The sequence below is a fragment of the Tyto alba genome, unplaced genomic scaffold, assembly GCF_018691265.1.
Source record: "Tyto alba isolate M040663 unplaced genomic scaffold, T.alba_DEE_v4.0 Super-Scaffold_23, whole genome shotgun sequence".
NCBI lineage: Eukaryota > Metazoa > Chordata > Aves > Strigiformes > Tytonidae > Tyto > Tyto alba.
Window position 1 is genome coordinate 552,860 of NW_024881297.1, and position 26,955 is coordinate 579,814.

At 46.5% G+C, this 26,955-nt stretch overlaps 1 protein-coding gene and 1 long non-coding RNA gene across 2 annotated transcripts; one reads left to right on the forward strand and one right to left on the reverse strand.

The window, feature by feature from the left end:
• Window positions 1-786: 786 nt before the first annotated feature.
• Window positions 787-24,919, reverse strand: SCARB2 (scavenger receptor class B member 2). Its single transcript, XM_032985552.2, has 12 exons — window positions 24,716-24,919; window positions 18,027-18,184; window positions 14,032-14,179; window positions 12,357-12,545; window positions 11,497-11,588; window positions 10,660-10,779; window positions 9,544-9,722; window positions 7,879-7,997; window positions 5,799-5,872; window positions 4,258-4,309; window positions 3,440-3,598; window positions 787-1,910 (listed from the first exon to the last, which is right to left on the reverse strand). Exons 1-12 carry the CDS (start codon window positions 24,830-24,832, stop codon window positions 1,869-1,871), a joined length of 1,449 nt encoding a protein of 482 aa, XP_032841443.1. The 5' UTR covers window positions 24,833-24,919; the 3' UTR covers window positions 787-1,868.
• A 590-nt stretch (window positions 24,920-25,509) lies between these two features.
• Window positions 25,510-26,551, forward strand: LOC116959871. Its single transcript, XR_004406065.2, has 2 exons — window positions 25,510-25,656; window positions 26,050-26,551. It is a non-coding gene; the product is annotated as an uncharacterized LOC116959871 (long non-coding RNA).
• Window positions 26,552-26,955: the final 404 nt, after the last annotated feature.

Below are 26,955 nucleotides of genomic sequence, written 5' to 3' on the forward strand. Positions count from 1 at the left end.
TGGCCTTGTAGTAGCCAGTGCAAAGAAACAAAGATAAGGAAGCTGCAAATTAGCAACAAAACCAGACCAGGCCAGCCTGGAAGGTCAAGATCTACGCGACCACAGGACTGTGCTTAGAAGTAAGGGTCAACTGTCAGACCCAGTGAAGAAGACTACGAGCCTTCATCTAAAGACCCCCGATGACCACCTGAAGCCCCCGACAGCCATGCGCAAGAGACATTAACGTATGCTAATGAGTTCCCGGAAAAGTTAGGAATAGGATCAAAATATGATAAAAATGCAATGACTAGGTATGATTAAGGTAGTATAAAAGCTTGTTGGTTTTGTTTCCAGGCGCACACAGGAGGAGGAGCTCTCCCCAGTGTGTCTGGTGCTGTAATAAAGAATGCCTGCTTTCTAAAACTCCCCAGCTGAGCAGCAAAGAGGTGACGGTTTTAGGCCGCACTGTCAGACGTCAAGCGGCGGCTGTGGGACAGGTCCTTTGCAGAGAGTTGTGCCGAGGGTCTCGCTCCCGTAAGCTGGCGGTTCTGAAGGTAGCAGGCAGACCAGCGTCCTACTGCAGCCCTGTTCCTCGGCCGAGCCTCAGGGGGCCAGCCCGGGCCCTCGGCTGCGGCCGACGCGCAGAGGAGGCAAAGCTGTAACCGCAGTACGGTGAGGACCCTGGGCTGTGCCAGGTGCTTTTAGCCACTACAGGTAATAAATAACTGCAGTCACCCTGAAACTTTGTGGCTGGAACTGGCTCCAGATGAACAAAACTGTTGAACAAACCACCCCAAACCAAAACAGTGCAAAAAACAATGCCTCTATTCAGAAGACAGTCATACATTTTTAAAATACATTTCGCTGTCTAGATCTGATGGAAATACTTCTCAATGAGAATATTCTTTTAATTGGGGAAAAAAACACTTTTCTGATTTTTAAAACAAGTTTCCACTTGACAAAGTGTTATGACTTCTCAAGGCCCTCTACATACCTTAATATGGAGGTGTGCTTTTATCCTCAACAGTAAATGTAACTGCCAAGTCTACATTCACATTAAACCACAGAGCTGGTAACTGTGACACAAATACCAGAGAAAAAAGAACACCATTGTTGTACCCTCCACCATCAAGAACAATGTTGTGTTGTTTTGGTTTTTACGTTGAAGGAAAAAAAAAAAAAACATAAAACCTTAAGGATAAATGCACTGCTAACATGCAATGGGGTTCTGTGCAGAGTTAGAAGAGTTAAGAGGTCTGTATGGAAAAGCATTTCAAATCATCAGCTTCTCTTTAGCTGGTAACTACAGACGCTTAACCAAGTTTCACTCCACGTTTTGGATTAGTTGTACAAATCAGTTTTGTGAAAAGACCAATGACATTAATAATAAACAGTCAGTGCATACCGGTAATAAGTAGCGCGCAACACTTTACAGAAAAGACAATACTAGGCCTGCAGCGAAATTGTCCATTGTTCCTGGGCGATAGAGGAGCCTGCTCTGTTTCTGGAAGGGTACTTCACAGCCCACACTCCTAAGGCCATTTGCAAATTCTACCCATGTCGTTTCTGTAATGAATCAGGCCGTTTTATTTTCGCTGAAATAGTGGTTATCATCGTCTATGGCTGTCAGTGCAGGTACAGAGAGTGGGGGGGGGTTGAAAAAAGCAGGATCTCAAGCAGTTTTAAAATGTAGTTTTAAAGTTGTAACTTAGCTGGTAATAAAAGTCTCCTCCCTTGATGACACTGCAGATTCTCTTCCATCTGCGTACCACAAAAAGTCATACTTGACACGATCGTTTCTCCACAGTGGACAACACTGGGTAGTGGTAGTTGGTATTAGGTCAGCTCTCGTAGTTTATTCTCCAAGCTCATACGTTAAAGAAGATCTACTAAGATGTCCTGATAAGTGGGGACCTTTCATCTTCAGTACTCTGAAAGAAAAAAAAAACGCAATGCAGCAAAGTCAAATGTGGCACATTAGAGAGCTTTCACGGTGGGGAAGCTGGATTGCTGAGACTCCCAACAGGGAAAGGAAAAAGCTCTTGGCTCCTATTTCTAAGCACAGTTTCCTGTAAGAGAACCAGCACTGCACTAAAAAAGCGCCAGAGGGTGGATGGCAGCTTGGGCAGACACCTCGGGCTCACTGTGGCACCTTAGAGGCCATAACCACCCTGGTGGGAGTGCGATCACAAGGAGAGCTATAACTAGCTGAATTACTTTTGTTTGCAGGAAAAGCAACACAAGCAACGTGGAGAAAATGTGGAATTTAGGTATCCCTTTGTCATTTTAATCCCCGTGCAATGTTCAGGAACATCCTAGAGAGCTGGTCTGAAGCTGTACAAGTGGGGCAGGGCCTCCAGCAATGGGACAGTTTTGACTCTCTAGCTGAGCCTGCCAGTAACACAGGCAGGCTCAAAAGCTCAGTGGAAAAAGGACCTGGCTCTGTTGTAAAGGAACCTGAAGTACAGTCCTGAGAGCATCTGCTCGTGAAACCCCTCCTGTGTACCCAGAGGGAAAATCAAGAACGAAGCCAGGAGAGCCCCAGATCATTTGCTCGAGGAGAGGAGGCTGCAGACCTCACCGCCAGAGCGCCGCCACGATGATCACACCCCGGGTCCCACTGGAGATGGGACGGGAGTGGGTCCCCCTGACCTGCATGGGACCCCCTGACTAAGACAAAGCAGACACACGGTGGGGCTGGGTGCTCTGGAGGAAGGTGGGAGGGCGCTTTCGCACACTGTTGTAAGGTAGTATTTAGGAAACGCCATACAAGCAAGACCATGCTAAGACCACAGCGACTATAAGGAGAAAACAGCCCGTCAGAGTACCCGAGGTCTATTTCTCTAACCAAAGGATCCACCATTTGTCTCGTCTGAACCCAACTGCCTTGCCTATCAGGGTGAAATTTTGGCATCAGCTTTCAATGTGACTAACAACCTTAATGCCAGCAGGTGATTTTGTGACAAAAGCTTTCATAAATAGACATACAAACTAGCACTGTCTGGATAAAACTTTCTGCATGCTGTTGCCTGTAAAATGAATCTGTTCTTTGGTCATAAATTTGCATTATGATTCTGAAAAATAATCAACTGGCACAACACAATTGCTTCTACTGAGAACACTGTCAGATTGTTGCTGACTAAATCAGATAGGGTGGATTTTTGCATCTTGTCCTTCAGGGTCCTCTAGACAGGCTGATTTTTTTCCTACTGCTCTAGGCAAGGGTATTAGGCACAGGAGATGTGACCTGCCTTACCATGTTTCTTATATAAGCTCCATTCCTTTGTTTGGGTGCATTTATTCTATCAAAACTTCCCTTCCCTAGAAAGGTCATTTTAAACAAAAACAACATATAAAAATGTTTGTCTGCAGAAAGACACTGAACAGGTCAAATCAACCAAAAGAAACCCAAAACTTGGCAGATGTAATGTAAGCAAAGTCAAATTCAAATGCTACTTACCTCTTCAGTTATTCCCCGGGACCTGCACACAAGCACAATAAACACAATCCCAAAAACAATTCCTAGAGCCATGATTACGAAGGGGATTCCAGTCACAACACTTGCTTCCAGCAGGATGTGCTTGAGTTTGCTGACAGATACTTCATCAATCAAAACACTCTGGAGCAGAGCGAGACGAAGAGGAAAAAAAGATTTATTTCTGTTCTTCCTTTATATTACACCACTTTACTTCAGTGAAGGGTAGGGAAACAACACCCCCACAACTCTCCACCTCTGCTTCATTGCTACTTGATATACTTTCCCTCTAAGAATTCTTAGCTTTCCTCACATGGCCAGAGTGATCATCTAGTCTGCATTTCAAAAGAAGGTAGTGATTTTTAACTCTCGGTGTAGGAATGGCATAATTTAGGCCTAGAATAATGGTGTACGTCATCACAACTAGTCCCCTAGAGTCCTCCCTGAATCCAGTTAATTCAGTGATCCAGCTACAGACCAGGAATATTCACAAAAGGCAACTTGAAAAAAGATGCGATCTTGTGAACTCCCACCACCTCATCCCAAGCATCCTTTCTCCTCATGGGCAATACCTTTCAAATTAAAATAACTGTCTTGCTGAGAGTGTTTTGTAGAGCTGAACTTCACACTATGGTCAACAAGCAGCAGGACAATGCTAGTTAAGAAACAAGAACAGCTTCCTACCTATCGCTGTATGAAACGAGAAGAAAAACAGCATTTTCTTTTCTAGTTAGCTCAAAGACAGTATTTTTGCAAGCATAAACATATCTTAATGCTGCAAAGAAATAACCAAAGATATTTACCTCGTTTATATACATCACTGGAAAAATTAGCGTTCGGATGTTGCCTGTTTCACTGTGTAAAAAAAACAACAATTATGGTTTCACAACTTTTCAATTTCAGGGTTCTGAAGACAGATTACAATAGAACAATGAACAAGGAAACTGTCCCTAAAAAACCTCTGGGCTGTTCCTTTTTACTGTCAATTTTCACCTCCCTACTGGAGTAGAACAATCTCAATCTCCAGGATGGATAATAAACTCTGTTTTGGGAGCAATGGCATATTTTGGGACTTGGTGAGGAGAGAAAGAGAGGGATCCATAAGAGGCTCATTAATAACCGATGGAATGACAGATTTGTGCCAGTCAGCAGGAATGCTAAGCTAGGCTGATGTTGAAGGTGACTCCTGTTTGTAAAACACAGAAACTATTGTCCAAGCAACATGTGCACAGCAGCCAAAACCCCCCAACATTTGGCACACGTGAAATAACAGCTTACGCCCAAGTTGTGCTAATGTAACAGCTCCTGGGCAGCGGAGAACATGGTGGTGCTATTGCAAGGAAACATCACCGACTCTCCCGAGAGGATCGAGCAGATAAAATGCTTCTTTTTTAGTTACAATATTGAACAAAGCTGTGCCAATAAACATCAGCTGAGAAGCTGAGTAGGAAGAGTAGCTAGCACACAGCATTGGTGACAAGTAAATCAATGCTTGTGTCAGAAAGACACGAGATGAAGAGAACGGCATTTCTGCACGACTGAGCAGCAGGCTGGGGATGTGCCCCTCAAACTGGAGCACCCAGAAGACCAGGCAGAATCCACTTGCAACAAAGAAGAAATGGGGGCACGTGACTCGCACTGCCTGGGATTGTTTCCATTTGCAGGGTTCTACTGACTGCCAAAGTTGCTGGACAAAGGTTTCTCTTCATCCTACCAGTGTGGGCACAGGCAAGGTACTTCCCTGGGGGTGACCGAACGAGCCCTCCCCCCTGAGTTTCAGCTCGGGCCGGTCTGCGCTGGGAGATGTGCCACTGCTCTGCTTCTTGTGCTTGTCAGGGAAAGGCACGGGCAGCCCCGGCTGGGGTCATGCCTTCTCATTTGGTTTTCAGGGGACCACTGCTGAGAAATAATGGTAACTGCAGTGCTTCTGTTTCCTAAAAGCAGTGAGGAGCAGGATGGCATGTCCTCACTGCAGTGAGCAGCCACTCTCTGAGTGCTAGCTGCACTCCGCTGTGGCAGACCCTCTCTCTGAGCAAACCAACCAGTGTGATATGAATGATGCCACCACAAGCATCGCAGGGAACCTGTCCATAACATCTTGCTTTTCTTGACTACCGTCTCGAATACTTTTCTTGAATACCATCTCCGCTGGAGAAGGAATTGCACAATCTGCTTGATCTGTGAGAAGAGGGGATACTCCCACTAGTAACTGAGATTTGACTGGGTTTCTCTCTCTCTTTTACTTGCTCTCTCCAACCAGTATTCCATCTGAACACTGCAGACAAATTAATTTTGAGTATCAAATCAGATCTGAGATGTCCACCCGGCAGCAGAGAACACTTACAAAAATTCAGGTAATTTTCTGACGTGAACGTTGATCTGCATCCGCTTGGCTGCTTGCAGGACAAGCCCTGTCAGCTGGGGAATAAAAGAAATCAGTGCGTCAAAAAAAAAAAAAAAAAAAAAAAAAAAGAGTAAACATGAAATAATAGGAGCCAGGAGAATACAACCTAGTATTTACCCTGGTGTGGACTTGTCAAGGCAAGACAAGACCCACTTAGGGTTACCATTTATTCCCCTTCACCAAGATACTCATGTAACTCATATACCTACATTCCAGTCTGGTGCTTAATTAAGGAGAAGTGAAGAGGCTGCAACAGATCTAGGGGTGCCATCGTGCTGTGCCATGCAAACCGACGTTTTGGCTACAGAGGATCCCCTTTCTTCCAGATCCAGCTGTGGTTTTGGAAAAGGCCACCACCTGCAGCTCTTTGTTCTGGTTTCTGAGTAGTGATGCAGAGACTGCAGTCTCAGCCACAAGACAAACCTTCCTTTCTGAAGGGTGAAAACCAGCTACTAGCCACAGTCAAGGGGAGTGTATGGCCACAGAGGTAACGAGTGCGCAGCACTTCTCACAGTAATGCCACCACGACAGTGCGAGTTGCCATCTGCTGCACAGGAATATTTTCCTCATTCAAGCAGCAAAATTTAGTCTGGAGAGTGGGTGAGAGAGGGGGAGGTGCAGAGCTCGTTTTATGGCAGTACAAAAAAATCCGGGTAAGTAGGAGCAGGGTAAGAGGAGGAACCTGGCACCAAACCAGACACCAAGTAGTATCTGCACTAGACCTTAAGAGAGGAACTATACAATTTCCTCTGCTTTGGCTACAGATAACAGCTTGATGAGTCAGAGTACTCTGTTTCTGTAAACTAGGCAGGTCATGATTTTGCTCTTTCCCTCGACCTACATTCATATGTGTGGACGTAGAGATCGGTGTTTAGTTGGGATAGAATTAATTTTCTTCACAGTAGCTGGTATCAGGCTATGTTTTGGAATTGTGATGAAAACGGTGTTGATAACTCACGGATGTTTTAGTTACTGCTGAACAGTGCTTACACAGCCCTAAGGCCTTTTCTGTTTCTCACGCTGCCCTGCCAGCGAGTAGGCTGGGGCTGGGCGAGAAGCTGGGAGGGGACACAGATGGGAGTGCTGACCCAAACCAACTGGCCAAAGGGGTATCCCGTTCCACACGACATCGTGCTCAGAGATGAAACACTGGGGGGGGGGGGGGGGAGTTTGCCAGGGCTGCCGTTGCCTGAGGACTGGTTGGTGGTGATCAACCGGTGACCAACTTTTTTGCATCGGTTCTTTTTCTTGGTTTTGTTTCTCTTTGGTTTTGTGGGTTTTTTTGTTTGTGTTTTTTTTTGTGTGTGTGTGGTTTTTTTGTTTTTTTGTTTTTTTGTTTTTTTTTTTACTTATTAAAACGTCTTTATCTCAGCCTGAGTTTGTTCACTTTTACCCTTCTGATTACCTCCCCCATCCCGCTCAGGGGCTGTGTGGTGCTTCGCTGCCTACCAGGGTTAAACCACAAATGTAAAACCACAGGCCATCAGCTGCAAGCTCCCTTTATTTCTGACATTTCACGGTGGGAATACCAACAACTCTGTAAACTTCCATGAAAGACAGAATCACCACGCATCTGCATCTCTCCTCTCATGACTCTATGTTATCTAAATTGAGTCCAACATCCACCGAATCTTGACTAACGTGCTCTCTTGGTCCACATACTTAGCTTCTTCAACTTGGGGAAAACACAGTCAAAATAATACTCAGATGTTTGGGATGGCAAGGTGAACACGACAAGTAGCCTCACCTGCTTCTAAGAAATGTTTTAACTTCTTCATCTCATCATTACCAGTCTGAGAGCATCTCTAATTGCACAGGCACAATGGGAAGAGAATTTTAACTCTTCCTATCCAGCAAAGTTTGCTCTATACAAGCGAATACAAATAGATCAGTTCCACATAAACTGCTACAGCTTCCCTGAGGTCAAGGGGACCGTGTCAATACACGCCATTCAAGAAGGTGAACTAAACCCATGTGCTTGGATTCACCTAGGTAACCCTTTAGAAAAGGCTGCACTTACAGGATTGATGTCCAGAAAGGTCTCATGATATTCCTTTTTTGGGTGCATGCCCTCTATGTCCTCTATAAACTTTCGATCTGCTTGGTAAAAATGTGGGGCTGATAGAAATATTGGAGCACCTGAAATGTGAAAACATAGGAAGTCACCACCTAAAAAAAGCAGAGCAGGATTTGAGGAAGTCTTTGAGGACCTCAAACCTCCTCCCACTGTGCTATTTACAGCAGAAGGAGAAGTCCATTCTGGAGCTACAGAATCAACATCCTGACTCCCTGTGTTCAGAACAGGCCAAACTTGCCCTTGTGCAGCTTCAGCACGGCTTCATGTCTCGAGCTTGCCTGCTGGTCTTTTGCCATTTCCATTCAACTACTCAGATGTGACAGCTACCTGGATAAGAGCAGAGGATAAATGCCCAAGCTGTTCAGTATGGATCCTGGTACTTCCTTCTGATTTCTTGATTTAAATCACTGCTGGAGCAGACAGCATCTCACAGGAACATCCCCTCGGATCACTACTGCAATTGTATGACCAACTTGGTGTCCAGTTTCACTAAGTGCAGTCATATCCCTAAAGGCTTCTGTGGAATAATTACTAAAATGACCAAAATACAGCATTGTTCACACACGAAGGAAAGGTATAAAATCGAAAAGCGTCTAGGGTAAAATGCAGCTGCAGCTGGTATGTGCAGAATCCACCATGTCATCTGCAATTCCCGGGACAACACTGCTTGCAAAGCAGCACGGGGGGCGAGGTGGGCTGGAGAGCTCACGGTGTCTCCCCGGGATGCTACAGCAGGTACGGGAACGAGGTGGTACCACAGAACGGAGAAGCTGCTCCCTGGCCACCCTGAGCCAACGTCCTGTCGGATTTGGGTGAAATGCTGTCCTTTGTGCGAACTTTGCTCATTACAATGTCATTGTAAGACCAAACCACACCTCCGTCCCAAAGGCTACCCGCCTCCAAGGTGCGACCACTCCTCTTTGAGTCTGCGCCCTGAGTTTTTGTAACCATACCTTTAAATGTGAAGCCAGAGAATTTTACACCAATCATAATAAAGGTATTTATGACTAGAGTCACTCAAACTCCACCTTGAAGGTAAAAAAATAGTATAAAAATAGCCCGAGAAAGAGAGGAAAGTGGGGGGAAGACACCATCGTGTGAACTTCTGGGACCAGTCGACGGGCTGAGCCTCTCTTCTCCTCCCCTTAGGGACGCCTTTGGGTAAGACTTAAGAACTTAGAAATCTTTCTGGAAAGTCTCTTTTCCATTTTTGTATCCTGGTTGTATTGTGATAACTTTGCTGCACGCTTTATATATACTCTTATTTGCACGTGCTTTGCAATCATAAGAACCTTAAATAAACTGTACCATTTAAGTAGCTAGTCATTTTGGTTTCTCACTGAACGCGACCAAAGAGTGGCCGTGCTAGTTCGTGAGCACGACTAGACTGAAGGTGCAGTCCACTATTAGTGTATCCGAATCGTAACAGTTTAATATTCTGAACCCGATCGGACTGATAGTGGTGAATTGGTTATCACTCAGATTTTCTGCCTTAACCATTTCACGTGACAGCTTCACCAAACTGTCCTCACAATATTTCAGACCGAAAGGAGAAGTATGTTCCCCACTGACGTCCCTCCAGTCTTCTCCTACCTTCTGGTAACATACCTTGCTTGCAGATGCTGACGTTGAGGACACCAGTGCCAGGGCAGTTTCCTGGTGGCACGCAGAACCCAGCGTTGTCCGGGTTAACCGTCGTGTTGGCAAACACCATGGCCGAGGGCACGAAGCGGTAGGTTGGGATGCCGGCGATAGCTCTGGAGCTATCGTACACCAGGTATAAAGATCTGCAAGGAAGAAAAGCCAGACCCAGAGTTGTTAGTCTTAAGCACACTGTCGCCTGCTGCAGAGGTCTCTCTGCTGATGCCTGTGTATCTTCTTAAGTTTGCAGTAAGCTACAAGCAGGGTTTAAGCCCATTCCAACAGTCTTCTGTATTACGTTTAATAGGCTTCCGATCAGCAAATGCACATCTCGTTGTTCTGCTGCTGCACAAAATGGGCGATCCCGTGCCAGCTGTGCTGCCCCAGGGATGCTGGCGCCTGCCTCCAGCAGTTCAGGGTCTCACCCTGGTCCCCACGTTGCTATTGCGTGCTGCGTGAGCGAGTGCTGGTACGTGCTACTGAGGGGGCCAAGGAAAGGAACACAGCCGTGGAAGACAGAACAATTTGGCAAGTCCTGAATTTAGTGTAACGCACATTTGTATTGATTTGAATAGAGAATTTCAGATCGGTTTTGCTCTTCACAGACAGGGACATGGTCAAAGGAGGAGACAAGGTGGAACGTAAAGAAGGAAACACCAAGATTTTCTGCATCTTGTTGCATTTCAGACAGCATTATGTCAATTCATGACTCTCTGAAGAGGGCAATCTCAGTTCTCTAAAAAAGCAGGGTGCAGAAGAAGGTTTTAGAGGAAAGAAGTTTCGGACAAGGTCCATATAAATCCTCCCATTGCCCTCATTACTAGCCTTGCAAGGCAATCCAGTCTGTCTTTCCAGGCATCTTCCAAATTTTCACTTTATTTTGAAATAGCACATCCTTCAGTTGATGCAGATTGAGTTTTTTTTGGTGTAACTCTCTCATCCTTCATACCACGAATGAATGCAGAACACTCATACTGTTAAATAAAATCACAGGACGAAAAACACCAGCCTAATGTGAAACCTCAAGAGGAATGGATGTAAACGCTCTGCTTTAAAGTCAGAGTGACATTTTTTTCTCCTTACCTGCAGAAATCAGAAGAAAAGATATAAATGTTCTCATCTTTGCTAATCAGCGGGTGAAAGGATGTCCCATCTGTTCCATTGATCATGTTACATGTTTCTGTTGTCCACCAGCTCAATGACCTGAAGAAAATCAAGCAAAGAGAGCAAGGGCTAAAAGATCTTTGTGTGATGGTCAGGCAATGCCAGCGCACGGTCTAAGCAAGTGAGAATCAGACCTATACAGTGCTAAGTCCTCCTGCCTCGGCTCCGCTAAGAGAAAAGGGGATTGCAATGGGTTGAAATTGCAGCTGTAGTCTCTTTAAACTAGTGCCAGGCAAGCAAGGATACGTCTGCAAGAGTTCCTCCTGTGTATGTAATCGGTGGCAGATGTTTCGTTCAGTGGGAGAGGGGTGCTAGAGGTAGTTCATCTCCGGCAGCTTTGTAACACGTGCTGAAGAAGCGTTAGATGTCCCAGCCTGGCCTCCGGGTGCAGGGTGGCAAGGACGGGTGGGGAGTGGGAACACCGGCGGTGTAGGGGTGGCAACACTGGCCCCACAGGTGGCTGGGATGGGTGTCCTAGAGGGGGGAGCGGAGAGGGGGTCACCTCTGCCACAGGGCGGTCAGGGGTTCAGCGGGGAGTATTCACAGCATTCTGTTCTCTAAGGGCCGGGCTGCCTTCCTTTCATAGCTACGACACAAACCAAAATACCAGGGGGCTGGTCTGAAGCTACAGCTCCTAAGAGCTACCCCCACGCTCAGAATAAAAAGACCTTTTATTTTGTAAATAACGCTTATGTTCATCCAAAATGTGAAAAGGGGAAGATTTTGACAGAGGCTACACCACACTGAAAAACTTACTCTTTTCCTTTCCATTCCACAATCCTTGAGAAGTTAAGGTAGTTCGTTTCCCCACTTAGGAAAACATATTCTCCATCATCAGTTCCATTCATCTGCAAACAGGTGAGTTTTATGTCGTTTCATTATTATGCATTTTATTATTATGAGTTTTTAATCACTCCACTCAATCTGTAACACCTGGCTGGTAACTACAATGGTGCGGCAGGAGTTTAAGCTGTCATCACTTCAAATCCATCCTAGGAGTGATGGACTCCCCCCAAGGTAAGTGGAATTCATTAGACTCCACCTTGAATATAAATGCGGTGGAAGTGACTGGGCTACATTCTTACACCTCCAAGTGAAGGAAATAAAATGTTAGATTAGCCTTTTTTGCCTTTGATTTTTTCCACTGAAAAAACAGCCCTTTGCAAAAAAAAAAGAAACCCACAGAAAATAACTTGAGCGCTGCATGACGATGTCCAAGAAACAAGGAGCCCCTGCAACCCAAAATGATGTGCAGCCAGAAACTCTGTGCAAGCCAGCAACGGCTCCAGCACAGAAAAAACATGCAACTTCAATCAATTACTAAGGAAATTGGTCAGGAAATTTTCCTAGCAGTTTGCACAACCGGCCCCACAAAGCCCATGCTGTTCCAGCGAGCCCAGGCACTAGTGGAGCGCGTTACATCGACCCTTAGAGAAAGCTTACCCATAGAGTGATAAAGGGAAGTCTGATAAAACACTCCCAGCTATCCCTGCAGCCCACCTCCCGGCCTCAGCCCAAGCGCATCCTCCTCAGCTGGCTGGTGAGGACACTCCAAACGCCATAGCCATGTCTTCACTCCCCATCGAAAGCATCAGGAAGTCTCACACACCAGTTACCTTATTAAACAAACCAAATACTGGATCGATCTCAGGATGCAAAAGATGAATCGTTGACAGGAGCCTGTCTTTGTAGCCCCACAGTAATTCATGAACGGTGCGAACTGTAAAGAGGGACTCTTGGTACAGAAGCAGCAGCACCTCTGTGGCAAACTGGAGAGGGGTTGACCTGGTCCACTCCATCGCAGTCTGCCAGGGGTTGGAATAAGGGAGCAACGGTCAGATTTATTGGAGAATAAATAATATCAGCTGCATACAAACACAGACACATCTCAGCACTGCACATGTTTCACGTGTATTTTCAGTCGCATTGTTTCCACTCGCAGCGAGTGATGCGCTGGCTAACAGGTTCTTCAGCTTTTCTCCCACAGAGATGTGCTCTTGCAGATCCTCGCCCAGCCTGGCACCGGCATGCAACCAGCTCAGTTCCACGCCATTGACTGAAAACGGATTTTGAGTGAAATGTCTAAAGCCACTTTCTAAACAGCCTGAATTTCACAAGTATATTAGAGCTGGAATCGTGCCTTGAATTTCACCCTTAGGAAGTTATGGTTTACATTTTGAAAAGCCATTGTTAAAAGACAGATGTTTCTCCAAAATGCAAACAATACCAAAACTTATTTCCTTTTTAGCTGACAAGTGATTTTACAACATGTCTTTAAAAAAGCAAAAACAAAAGAAAGGAATATTCCTCGGGCAAACCAATCTGTAGTTCTTCTAGTACTGCCTGTTACAGTACCTCATAGTGAAAAATATGAACAAGAGATAATACCACCACTCACACAATGCCTGGGAGGAATTGTAAATACAGTGGCTGTATTGATTGCAACTTTTAGTAGGCTGAGTCCCATCTACTACTATACACAGCACATGTACGTATTCATTCATAAAATCAGACAAGACATTTTTGGAAATGCTGGGGAGAAAATAGAAGTAAATGTACCCTGCAATTGACGTCAATTAAACTAGTATGGGAAGTAAAGGCTGTTACACAACCAACAAGTATTTCAGTGCAGTGTAATTTCCTTTGGAAGGTATGGCAGCATTACATCTGCTCGTTCTCCTACTATCCCTGTACAAGACCAAAAATAATAGTCTGCCTCTGACCACTGAAATGAGACTTTATTTGAAGAACACTTTCATCCAACAGAGTTTGGAGGCACAAGTTTTAACTAATTTTATTCTGAGAGCACCTTTTCATTCAGCTGTATCTGAAACTCCTCTGCTGTCTTTTTTTTTTTTTTTTTTCAGTTTGAGATGCAGACTTGGAGGCAATTTTTGCAATTTTGACAGAAACAACCCCAAGCATTCCAAACTTTCTCATTCAAAAGCCAGAGTTCCTCCTCTGCATTTGACATCACTCATTCTCTAGTTTCACTCACTCATGGAAACCCAGCAAGCCTGATTGCTGCTCATCGCTGAAGCGTGTGTCAGCTCTTAGCCCAAGAGCGAGGCACTAACACTACAGAAGAGTATGGTGAGGGAGAAATGTAACGACAAAACCCACAACAGTCCAAACCAAAACTGAATGCAGTATCTGCCCCGGACGTAAGCTGCCTCTCTCGTTCTTCAATCATGTTTATCTACCGCAAAGGGAGAGACAGCATGAAGCAACAAGCTGCTAGTTATAAAGAGTGCTGGGATGATTCCCAAGCAGAAATGAAAGAGAACTCACCACTGCCGGAATATTGATTGTTCTAACCAGGTCCACTTCAGGGTCTCCAACTGACTTCTGAGGTTCAAATACATACGTCTTTGGATTCAGAGCAGATACTTTGGTACCATTGTCCAAAAACTGAATGTGCACTCTTGGCCTGTATTCTCTGAAAAACAAAACACTTTGTTCTTTAATCAAGTTAAACAAGTATACATAATGTTAATTGCAAGTAACTTATGGCTATTCTACTGCTTTAAGCACATAAAGGGTGGGATTTTCAGTTCATTAGGAGTAGATCCATTTTTGCTACTGCTGCTGTCAGCAACAGAACTCCCCTCTATATCAATGTAAGCCGAACCAGATCTCAGCGGGCACTTCCAAAAATGCCACCCCACGCTAACTGCGCTTTATATTTTTGCCTCATTTTTAAAAACCTCCAAGGAAAGAGAACAGTTTCAGACAGTACAGAAGGATCTAGAGTTACTATATATGGGACTGCCCTTGAAGTACAATTTGAAAATGAAACCTTTGCCTCTTTGCTGCAGGCAAAATTCACTCCCAGACAGAACAAGATGTAGGCTTCATGTAAGCCTCATTAACCTGACCTAAGAACCTACCAGAATCTTTCTGCTGACCTCAAAGTCCTTTGCACTAGGACTTCTGGGCTTACCTGTGATACAACCACAGAACAAGCCTCATTTTAGCTCTTCTCCTTTAATTTTCAGGCAGGAATCCTGGACACAACAGAAATTCAATTGAATTTCTGTCGTGAACTACTCATGGCCTGGGAGGTTGCTTCTGTTACTGTCTAAGCACTCAGACAATCAGCATAAAACTCAGGATTGCTGACAAGCAGGTGCAGTTGGCAAGCAACACCGAATGCTACCTGCTGGCCTGATGAGGAAGTCAGATCTTAATTACCCTGAAACACATATCATAACCAGAATTCGTTCTGTTGCCACTACCATTTTACAAGCAAGAAACATACAATTCTGCAGAACTGGCTGGCTCAGGCTTAAAGTAAGTTATCCATGTGCCTTTGGCAAACTTGAAAATGGAAAGGGCAGGTTGCCTGCTCATGGCATGATCCTTTTGGCATATACATGGAGTGAAATGCACCGAATTTCATAAGTCTCCATTCACTCAAGTGTTTGTTGACTTTTACATTGCTTTGCTTCCTGTGTAAATGTTAAGACCCAAGATGTGAAGGTGAATTATTTTGCAAGACCCTCTGCTATGATGTTTTCCATTCATTTCAGATCCTATCCTGGTTGTACTAGATCCATCAAAGCAGCTTCATGACACGCTTTATTACTCTGGTTCAGTCTTTCGAATTCAAAGCAAACTGGCCTGTGAAATTGTTCTCGTTAGAAACCAACCATTTCCCATCTTCCTTACACAAACAGCGTATCTACCCCTCCTCAGCATCCCTACCACCAAGGAACAATCTGGTCTGGCAACACTTGCAGCTTGATTTGGCAAAAGTCTCTTGGGCAGCAATCTACTTTATACCCTAGGACTTGAACTGAGGGGATGGAAACTGGCAGCTGTGAAGTGCCTTCCCTAAAATAGGCCAGAGTTAACCTGAGAAGCCTTTCCAACACCAAAAGGGCCAGAGAGAAAAATAATACTCCCTGATTAGGGATACAAGTAGGAGGATCCCAGATGTTAAAGACAAAAAGCTGCAAATGTGTGCAAGACCAGATAATATTCAAATGTTCTTTGGGACTCAGCAGGCTTGGGCAGGTAAGCAGCTTGCACTTTAGAATTATTCTATATGCTGCAAATTCAACTTCCAGGATTCAAAACCACAAGCAGTACTAAATTTTCATTACAGAATCTACCTCTGCGCTAACTCAGTTTACAATCTGTGTTGGTCAAAATGATGAATTGCAGGAAGAATACGCAGGAAGAGATTCTACTTAGCTGTCCCGCCTCCTCTGTTACTCATTAGATTTTTCCCTCTGCTTGTCTGGTGCACTTCCAGACTCTCTCCCCGGTACCTTGTTTTATAAAAACACTGAACCATGCACTTCATGTTAGGGCATTTTAAGTGTTCTGCTACTTGCTAAACCTCAATAAGTCTTTAATGCTTTGCTACATGGGGCCCGTGAGACAAACTTGCTATTTATTCTCTGGCTTGAGCATGCAGTATGTCCGCAACATCCCTCCCTTCTCCCTCCCCACCCAGACGCCTCCTCTCTTCCCCCACCCACCGCTGACAGTCTGCTACAGTCGGCAGTGACAGCTAGGCAAGGATTTAAGAATCTGCTGGAAAAGAGCACTCCACTTTTTAACTTTCCTTTTTTTTTCCTTCTATCAGACAGAGCACAGCGCAGTTGAATCCTGTTCAGACATGTCACCGTCAGGCTAAGCAAACAAGCCAGAAGGAACTGAAACACGCAGCCTCCCTCCCTCTCATGCCAGTAAACAATTCCGGGAGAGCCAGCATCACCCGGCCCAGCCGGCGTTGCAGGGGAAGGCTCTCCCAGCAAGCCACAAACCAGCAGCTCAGGCTGGGCCTCCCCTTGGGCACAGGCCAACCCAGGCAGCTACACACCACCAGCCCTCTCCATCTCCCTGAACTGTCACGGGCAGGGTGCAGCTTCACAAACCGAGCTCTGTGTGACGCCCAGAAGACACTAGGAGCTAAGAAAAGGGAAAAAAAAAAAAAAAAGAAGTTAGCAAAGGAGATTGAGAACCAGGGTGCAGAAAGGCATGGGCCTATGTGGTTTTATGTAGCTCTATTAGACCCAGAGCTGGCCCTATTTCTCTTCCTGACAATGTGCTGCTGACCAATTACCAGCATTATACTGCAGAGACCTGAAGAAAAGCTTGGGAACTGGAAAGCTTATGTACTTTTTCTCCAGCTCTACTGGTTTACCTAATACAAGGTATTTTGCCAAAGCATCACATGTAGTTTGCCAAGGCTAAACAGACACAGTGCTGAAATACAGAGGAGACAGCGGAAAAGACTCATGGCAGAGGGTGAAGCGAAGCTGAAGTGTGGGAGGAAGGAAACAGAAAGGCAAGACATACTGCAGAGACCAAGGCGACCACCAAGGCTCTCCCTTTTATTCCATACAATTTTTTTTTCAAATACTAACAACCAGATTCTGATCATTTTGCAACTTAGGTAAAAACAACTCCTTCAGCGCCCGGTCTGAATGAGCATGTGTGACCAGAAGTGAGACTGACAATGAGAAATCAACCTTTTTGCCGAGGTCCTCATACCTCTGTGACTTCAAAGACCATAACGCTTCCTGCCACAGGACTGCTCCTGGCTTATACTGCTGCATGCAGCAGAGCAGAATAAAGTCCTAACAGAAAACTCATCTCTAAGATGACTTTAAAAACTCTCCACGTGCAGCAGACTCAGACTGCTCCGTGTGTAGCCACACCATGCAGAAGGAGAGTTCAAGAGGCTGGATAAGCTCCAACACTGAATGTGGCTTTAGCAAGCGCAGCTGTCTGTAAAAATGGTAGACATGTCTGAATCTAAGTAGGTTTTATAGTGAGGGTTGGCTGAGGAAGATCCCTGTAGTACCATCCTCTAACTGGTTTTCTGGCCACATTTTTACTGATGTGAATTGGGCAACTTCAGCTAGGAACAGATTCCCGAGTGAACACATGAATCGCGCTTTTATGCAACACTCCTCTTCCCAGACTCTCAAACATCACCCAACTGTTTTTTCTCTCACCAGACAGTAGGCCAGGATGCAAACAACTTCCTGTGTGCAGTAGCTGAGGAACAGTAGCACACAAAAAAATCTTGCCCAAAATCTGACAGAAGTCACTGGCTTAATCTGAAACTGATTGCAGGTTCTCCAACTCTTAGTCTAATTGTACCATCTGGGTGGTGGATGACTGTGCACCCTCGAGTAAACTTTTACTCACACATTAACATCTAGCTTTTCTCCTAGAACGAGATCCCAAGTGTCCCGGATCTCCCTTTTTGGCTTCCTCACACACAACAGGTTTAGTGAAATGTGAAAATAGTGAAATGGTCCTACCGGTAGGTGTATGGCCCTATTTCCTCTACAAGAGGAGTATCGCCTTGAAGCACTTCTAAAGGATTTGTCACATTAAAAAAGTAGAACTGCATGTAGACTGGCGGAGGAGGATCCTCCCAGGCTTCAAAGGTTTCCGTGCCGTTTTTCAATACCGTTCCCTGAAACAAGAGAAAGACAGGTTAGTTATTAATGATAGACGCTGTATGATATTTATAGGAAAAGAGGATTTCTATGCCCTCAGGAACAAGCACAGGCAATAGGATTCTAGGTCCCAATTCTACAAATGCTTATAGATATGTTTTATGTTGAGGCATCTCACTAAATACCGACAAGATCAGACACATGCTACAGAGGCTCACGGGCTAGGGGCACGCGTTTGTTGGGTTTGTTGTTCCACTTCTTCCCACGAACACTTCTGCCTGACATTTTTCAGAATGGAGACTCATCAGCTATTACACAGCCATCCCATTGCAAAAACAACAATTTTCCTGTCTCAGCAAAAACCTAACCTAGTATAAGGTACAATGAAATATGCCAACATTACAGATAAAAGTGGAACTCAACAGTGGGAGGCCAAGAGGTCCTAAGAGATCTCGTAGGAGGAAGAAGGCCAGAAAAGAAGCTTAGATTCCTTGTGTTTGTAATTTCTTTGCCTACAAATGCCAGATTCCAGTACAGCTGTGAGATTCTGTTTCCAAAGCAATTATACTTTGATTTTCAGTGGCCTGTGAGGAAGATGTGCAAGGGACAGAAATTGCTTTCATGTAGGCATACTAGGACTCATGCCTTTCTGAGGTCTCTGAAGAGGGCAAAGATTCTTCGCTCTCTGTCTTTAGTTACCTTCCTACAGTAATGAGAGCACATGCATCTCCAGACCCCCAGACTGTCAGTCTATTCTGTAACCAATAAAACATGGACCTACAAAAGAAAAGCTATAAATCATTAATTTATGACAGAAGAACTTAAGTAATGAATGGGTAATTCTTTTGCCTATCAGCATATACATGTTGTAAGGAAAATCGCAACCGTACCTGTATGTAGCTCCATTAGAAACGTATAATACAGATCTCAAATTCTGATGTTATTACCATTCCGTTCTAGATAAAATTCATCCCAACTATGAAAGCATCATCACTAACACCACCAAAATCAAAGCTTTTCATATAGTTATAACACTGGTACCGCTACTGTGGTAGTAAAGAGAAATTTGGCTTGCAGAGTGAAGTTTTCAGGAATAAGCAGGAAGAAAACTATATATTTGAAAACCGTATCACCTGTAGGCGGAAGAAGGGCGGGGGAATAATTTGCAATTAAATGGGTCTCATCAACACTTGCTCTTTTTATTCTTCTGAGAAAACAAGTCAAATATTGTGAGTGCAAGCTCAAAGCAGGGCAGACTGGACAGCTGCCATTTCGTGGTGACTGTTTGTGGGGTCTTAACTTTATCAGCCACAGTTGCCTCAGGACTCATTCCTGGCCTTCCCACTTAAGGAGCTGTTTCCTCTCCATGTAGATTTTCATTTTGAATGATAGGATAAAGAGAAGACTGTTTCAAAGAAGAACTTACTGGCAGGAGCTTGGAATGGCATCAGTATTGCTGAACAGCAATGAAAGCCAACCCAGCTGGTAGCACTTTGCAGTTGCAGACTGCTTTCCTCTGAGAATTTCAAACCACGTATTCTGTGCACACCACAAAAAATAATGTATTTTTGACATGCTTCGGGAGATTTGAGCATTTCTTTGGAACCACCCGCACCTCATATGTACCATTCCCTACACAGCACAATGCTTTTGATCCTGTTTTCTTGCCAACTATGCCAAAGAGGCTCATCCCTGTATTTGGATAGAGCCCTGCTGAAGTTGGTTTGTAGGATCAGGAACAGAAAATCTCCCCAAATCAGGCATACCATTTCCATGATGCCACCATAAAGGGCTGGGAGCGAGACACCCATGTATTTAAGGTATCTACAGATGACCATGATAGCTTTTCTCCATAGGCAAATAACCACATTACAAAGTCAGTTATTTCAGAGGTAGTGGTGTAGTGAACTACTGATGCCTGTTCCCTTTGTAAGTTGTATAAAGCTCACGTCTGTCACGCGCATGGAACGCAGTGAGTATAAGCCTGACACTGATAAACAGAGTCAGTATTGTCTGTCCTGACCCTAACCACCCATATTTAGGAATTTGAACTGTTTCCTAACAGCTACTAAGCATATTCACAACATCTATCTATTGCTCAAATGCCTCATATGAGGCAACTAAAATGAGAGATTATTACTGTGACTAGATGTACAATGTTTAAAAAAAACAAGTGTACCCTGGCCATATCAATTCCAGTTTTAGGCTCCAGTCTATCCTTTATGACAGAGGGATCACATTTACAATGTGCAGGGAAGCCATGTCCCCTGTCCCCCTCTCCTGAGCTAGACTGAAAATAAGAAGCTCCCCAACTCAACATAGCATCGCTAAATGTAACATGGGTTTCTACCACGCTCTCTCTCTATACACATATGCATCAGATTACACACGCAGATCATTAATAAGAAGGAAATGAGCTTTTCTCTGGCAGGTTGGTTTAAACACAGGCTCTTGAGATTTTAAAATCATAACCGATCCCCTGGGAGATGGGCTACAGAGCAAAAGGGTAGTGAAACAAAGTCATCTGGCAATTTATTTCCAGATCTGCATGGCACCATTTGGATCTCCCACAGAAATGACGTGTCTATTTAATAGCTCCGTACAGTGACAGTCCCAGATATAAGCCCAAACACAAAAACTTCTGAGCTGGATTTAGATAGACTCAAATGAAACTCTGAAGTAATAAAAACCCGTAAGTACTCCTCTTCTATTTTTTATCAGATGTTACCAGGGATATTTGGGTCTGTCACATCATATGACACAGTCTAGACCTAAGAGAAAAAGATGAGCACATATTTTTGTGCAAAACGTATGTCCACATCCCTCAGCTGATGGCATTCAAGTTTAGCTCTGCTGACTTTCCTCCACACCACAGTAGGATCTGATGTTACACAACTGGGATCGCTTGGTTTTTTGTCAGAGCTCGTGTTCACTACTAGGTTGGGCAGGCTGCAGGATATTAGATCAAGGGACTGCTCTTTAATCTAAACTACATAAAAGATACAGCTCCACTGTAGTTATCACTGCTGTACTGGGTAAGGCCAGAGAACCAGACCTTTCCTCTTGCTACATTCATATGCAAGAACAAGAGACACAAAGTATTCAGAAACCACAAGCCAGTTGCTAGTCCCGGGGAAGTACCCTAGGGAGGCCTCAGACTCAGAGATAGCCTCTCAAGAGGTACCAAAAATGGTGTACCTCCTGCAAGATCACAACCTAAAACCAGTGGACTATACCAAAAATGGTGTACCTCCTGCAAGATCACAACCTAAAACCGGTGGACTATATGATCTCCTGTCTTCCCTCGGAAGCACAGTAAGGGTTCTCCTTGTGGAGAACCAAGTGGAGTCCATACGCATTTCCAGTGTACCAGAGCATTCTTCCTACTGACTTTATTTATCATGCCAGTCTGGGATTTGCAGCTATCTCGCTGGTGATTCCTTGTCTTGACCTTGGGAATGGTCTGCTCAAAAGGAGCATCTCAACTGATCCTTCCTCTAAGCCTCCACACTAAAGTGTGCCAAGAGCTCCAGTATTTCACATTAAACAACAACAGCAAAAAAAGCTCAATACATAAACTCAATCAAGGGACAAAATATCTTTCCTGTCCTTTTGGGTCCCAAACACTCCAGACAATCCAGCTCTAGAGATGGCTGGCAACAAAAGTCCAGTAAAATTTCAAGGGCTTAGAAGACTAAGTGCTTTCTAAAATTATCAGCGTAAGGCATGGAGCGTAAAGAAAACACTTGAAGTAAACGATCGATTGCCCAAGGTTGGAATTAGGTGCATAGATCAAAGGTTGGTATATGCATAAACTGCATGCTTAGGGAAATAAAATACATAACCATATAACCAACATATAGCATAAGGCAAATACTGCTAGCAGCGCAGGCGGCCTTTCTCCTGTGGGCAGCTAATTTATTCTTGTTCATTACAGGGGTTTTGCCCTGATTTGATGGAGTTTCAGGTGCTAGCCCCTGACGACGAACAGATACTGGACAAGTGAGACACCTGATCTGGCATGGCACTCTAATTCACAAAAAGCCAGCAGGACTGGCAAATAAGACAGAGAATAAGTTGGCAAGTTTTGAATGCCTTCTGGGAAAGGTGCTCCCTCTGTCCTCGTCACTACCCATCCGGATACCTGTTGGCTTTCTAGGGGATGTGAAGTCTGACACGGGGCTAGATTGCCCACTCTTCCCACACCCCCACTGTGACCAAGAACAGGCTTCCCTTTCCCTGCCTCTGGCTGGAAAGGATGTGGCACACACAGACCCTCTGCTGAGAGCCGACCCTTCCTCAGGGGTTCACAGGTCCTGGATTTGGTGCTTCACCTGCTCCAAAACACGATCCTCCATTTCAGCTGTAGTTGAGACTGCAAAGACAGCTCTTCGCTGCAAGTCAGCTCTGTTTCAGGGCTGTTGGAAGGCCCTCAAAGGAACACGAACTACCTGTTGTAAGGGCAACCGCTTGTCCCTTCTGCAACTCCTCCAATGACAGAGAGGTTGCGGAAGCTAAAAAGGGCCAGAGCGCAAAGATGATGTTTTGTGTCCAATGCTCTGGACTGCAGAGCAATCAAAGAGCTGGAAAAGCTCAAGTCCGGCCACATTTCAAAGGCAAATTGAGATCTGTCAATTTGCACAAGATTTTCTAAGCTGCATGCGTGGTTACACAAGAGACAACAACTTTCTAGACTACACACAAATGAGAAAAAGCTCATGTGGAATAAAGCCCATGTAGAAAGCAGCTGAATCAGCAGAGTGATTGGGAGCATACTGCTTTGGGGCTGAAAGCTGTACTGCAGTCTGTGTGCGTGGCTCCAGGAGAAGGCCAGGAGCGAGTCAGTGGCTAGTACAGGCAGCAGGACAATCCAGATGTACTCTAGCACAACCTGAAGAGCAGTAAGCAGGAAAAGACTGAGCTCTGGAAACTTTATCCTGCATTACTGAAAGCCCTGCTGAGCAAATACCAACTTACTCTTACATAATCTACCACTAAGGGTAAGGAGCATGTAGCTAAGAGATAATACACATAAGGAGGATCACGCCTAATTCCTGACGGTCCTACACTCTCCTGCCAAACCATTTTTTTTACCCCACTGCTCTTTTGATAAGAGCGTGAAATAGGCTTGGAACTAGAACTTCTGCTGTGAGGCAGAGGATGAAAGACTCCTTTCTAAAGAGACCTAAGATCTGGGAGCTGGAACTGCACATGCCTATGCAAAGCTGTACTGATTTGGCTTGGTTTGCATACAACTTTGCGTACATTCACACTCACATCACTTCACACCTGGCTTTCAGACTGCCTAGAAAAGGTATGGGCTGAGGATGAAATGATTTTGGGATAAACCATCCATTACCCATGCTACGCTCCAGCGCGGCAGAGGCACGTACATGAGAACAAACACTGTAGGAGTAGCTGTACAAGCAGTTCCTGAAGAGCAGCTGAAACACTGGCAGGCTGAACAACAGCTTACCCTATGGCAGCCTCTTTTTCTTGGGGGGGGGGGGGGGGGGGCTATCCCCTGAAGTTTACAGGCATACTTCAAAGTGCCACAACTTGCTTTAAGCTGCCTGCCAACCTAAAGTTACAGTCCCGAAGCCAAACTGATTTATGGCAATATAGCTTCCATGTTAGGACATGCTCCCTGTCAATTACCCCAAAGAAAAGAACAGTCCTTTGGTTAGGACATTGCAGGGAATCAGCAGACTTTGGTCACCAGTTAGACTGTAGCACTGGTCAAATCCCTTCATTTGTCAGCCCTCTTGGTTCCTCTCTCAGAATAACAGAGAGGATAATATTCCTCAAACTAGGCAGATAAATAATTGTTCATGCTTCACAGGTATTTTAAGGGAGTTAGTAACAGAGTCGACCCTTTTCACTGGACCACCAGATAACTGCAAAGAGCCAGTATGATGAACAAAAGCTTAGGCGGGCGGTGAACAGTGAAGGGCTCTGCACTCCTGACAATGCCAGGATGGGTGTCCCCGAAGTGTGCTGCAAGCAGCCTCTAACAACAGGCTGGAATGCCTCGCCAGTCATCACCCAGCCTGGGAAACTACCACGTGTTTCAGTCCGCAGCACCTCTGGCCCTGCTCCAGAGGCAGCAGCAAATGGAGCAGCAGAACAAGATACTATAGGAAAGCTGCGAGAAATCTACGATAGGGATGGCGAAACAAAAGGGGTGCTCTGCTCACCTCGTGTGCTGCTGCTCTGGAGGGGGCTCCTCACTACAGCTGCCGCCCCCCCTGCCAGTAAAGCTGCCTCAAGAGAACTGATTTCTACTCCGTTTTAACCCAGCCCAGGCCCAGTGCAGCCTCAGCTCCATCCCGAGCCCCAGCCTAGCCGGGTGGTCCAGGGCAGGGAGAGGGGGTTGCAGTGCCCAGGGGGGCTCCAGCCCTCGCCCAAAAGCAGCTGGTGCAAGGAGGGAGCCAGACAACGCCACCCGCCAGCCCCCTCCCTCCCTCCCTCCCTCCCTCCCAGGGTTATTCGGGGAGGGAATAAACGGGTCAGGAGGGACTGGGGTGGGAATCGGGCCGTGCTCTCACCTGCTTCACCTGCAGGTCCACCACTGTCTGGAAGACGTGCGCTACCAGCAAGGAGACGCTGGCGATGAGCAGCGTCATGGCCAAGACCCCCAGGGTGACGAGGCACAGCGACTTCATGGCTGCTGATGCCGAGGGAAGGAGCCCGAGCAGCCCCGGCGGCACCTCCGGGCCGGGCGCAGGGGGCGGGCGGCCGCCTCGCTCCGCCTGCAGCCGCCCGGGCGGCTCCCGGCGCCGGGGAGCCGGGGGAGGGACCGCGCCGCTCCCGGCGGGGGGGCTCCGGGGGGGGCTCCGGGGGGGGCTCCGGGGGGGGGTCCGGGGGGGGGGTCCGGGGGGGAGCTCCGGGGGGGAGCTCCGGGGGGGAGCTCCGGGGGGGGTCCGGGTGGGGGGGTTCTGGGGGGGGCTCCGGGGGGGCTCCGGGGAGGGGGCTCCGGGGGGCGGGTTCCGGGAGGGTGCTCCGGGGGGGGGCTCCGGGGGGGAGCTCCGGGGGGGGGGTCCGGGGGGGGCTCCGGGGGGGGGGTCCGGGGGGGGTCCGGGGGGGAGCTCCGGGGGGGAGCTCCGGGGGGGGAGCTCCGGGGGGGGTCCGGGTGGGGGGGTTCTGGGGGGGGCTCCGGGGGGGGCCCGGGGGGGGGGCTCCGGGGGGCGGGTTCCGGGAGGGTGCTCCGGGGGGGGGCTCCGGGGGGGAGCTCCGGGGGGGGGCTCCGGGGGGGGCTCCGGGGGGGGTCCGGGGGGGGGGGGTTCTGGGGGGGGCTCCGGGGGGGGTCCGGGGGGGGGCTCCGGGGGGGCTCCGGGGGGGGCCCCGGGGGGGGTGCCGTGGGAGCCGGGCCACTGCTCAGCGCGCCGGGGTGGTGGCCGGACCCTGCTTCACCGGGGAGGAGGAGAAGGAACGCCGAAAGAATTCTGTGGTGTTCCTGCTGGCACCGCCGAGGGCTGCCGGGCTGCCGGTGCGCGGCTTGCGGGGGGGGGCAGCGGGAAAAGGTTTTCCTGGAAAACGAGCAGAAAACCAGCTATTCTTCAGCCAGATGATTAGGGGGAAACTTGTAGGGAAAACAGCTATTCTTCAGCCAGATGGTTAGGGAAAACCAGCTATTCTTCAGCAAGATGGTTAGGGGAAAACTTGTAGGGAAAACAGCTATTCTTCAGCCAGATGATTAGGGAAAACCAGCTATTCTTCAAGAAGATATTAGGGGAAAACTTGTAGGGAACACAAGGTGCATCTAGATTGAATGAAGCTTCACAGGGATCAGATTTTACCATAATTCAATACAGTTCAGCTTCCACTAACACAGTGAAGCCACTGCTAAGAAATAAATTGATATACCCACTATCTCCTTTAGAAGCCGACAGGCACTACTGCTCCAGCTTCCCCACCCGTAACGGCCTCCTGGTGCGGGACAGGTCCCAGCGGCAGGGGCTTTCCCGGGTGTCGTGCTATCTGCTTTCCATCCCAGCCTTCATATTGCACAAGAGGAAGGAAAGCCTCTGCCGTCCAGGGCTCCTGTCCCATAACCGGGACGAAGCTGCCAGCAGCGCTAGCCTTTCAAAAGCCCCCAGTCAGTTCCCTCTCCTCCTGCCCTCCCAAAGCAGGAGGCTGGCCGCTTGCCACCATCGCCCAGATCCAAATCATGCCCTCCCTAGCAGAGAATGAGCAGACCATCAGATGGATTTCCTGCTAAAACGGAACAAAACATTTTCCTTTATAAATACTACTTCCTGTAATTGTAATTGCAGTAACAGTGTTACGTTGCTATGTGCTTTTCAGTTTTCCTTGTGAAAGGTTATGAAGTCACAGCTCACAGTTGTTTGAAAAACTAGAATTTTTGTAATAAATAATAATAATAAAAAGATTGTCCCAGCAGCTTGTTTTCATTTAGATTCCCACCCCGAAGTGGTGTTCTTAGCTCTGTTTCATCATCATCTCTCTGAAAGATGACAGAGTAAATATTTAGAATCTGTTTTTGAAGGCTAATTTAACGACACCAATAGAATTCTGCCCCTGGAAAAAATCTTCCATGGGAATTCTCTCTCTGAAACCATAAATCTTCCCTTACACCGTAAAATATTGGCCTGTAGTGGGGACCTGCTGTAGTGACAATTTTTACAAGCAGCTGCCTCCTTCTGCAGCAAATTAAACATATTTTCCATGGCTGCTGAAGCAGTGGAACGGAGACCTCTTTCTCCTCTCACCTAAAGTAGCTTAACTGCTCTGGGACTTCTGTTTGTAGAGGAATATCCTGATGCAT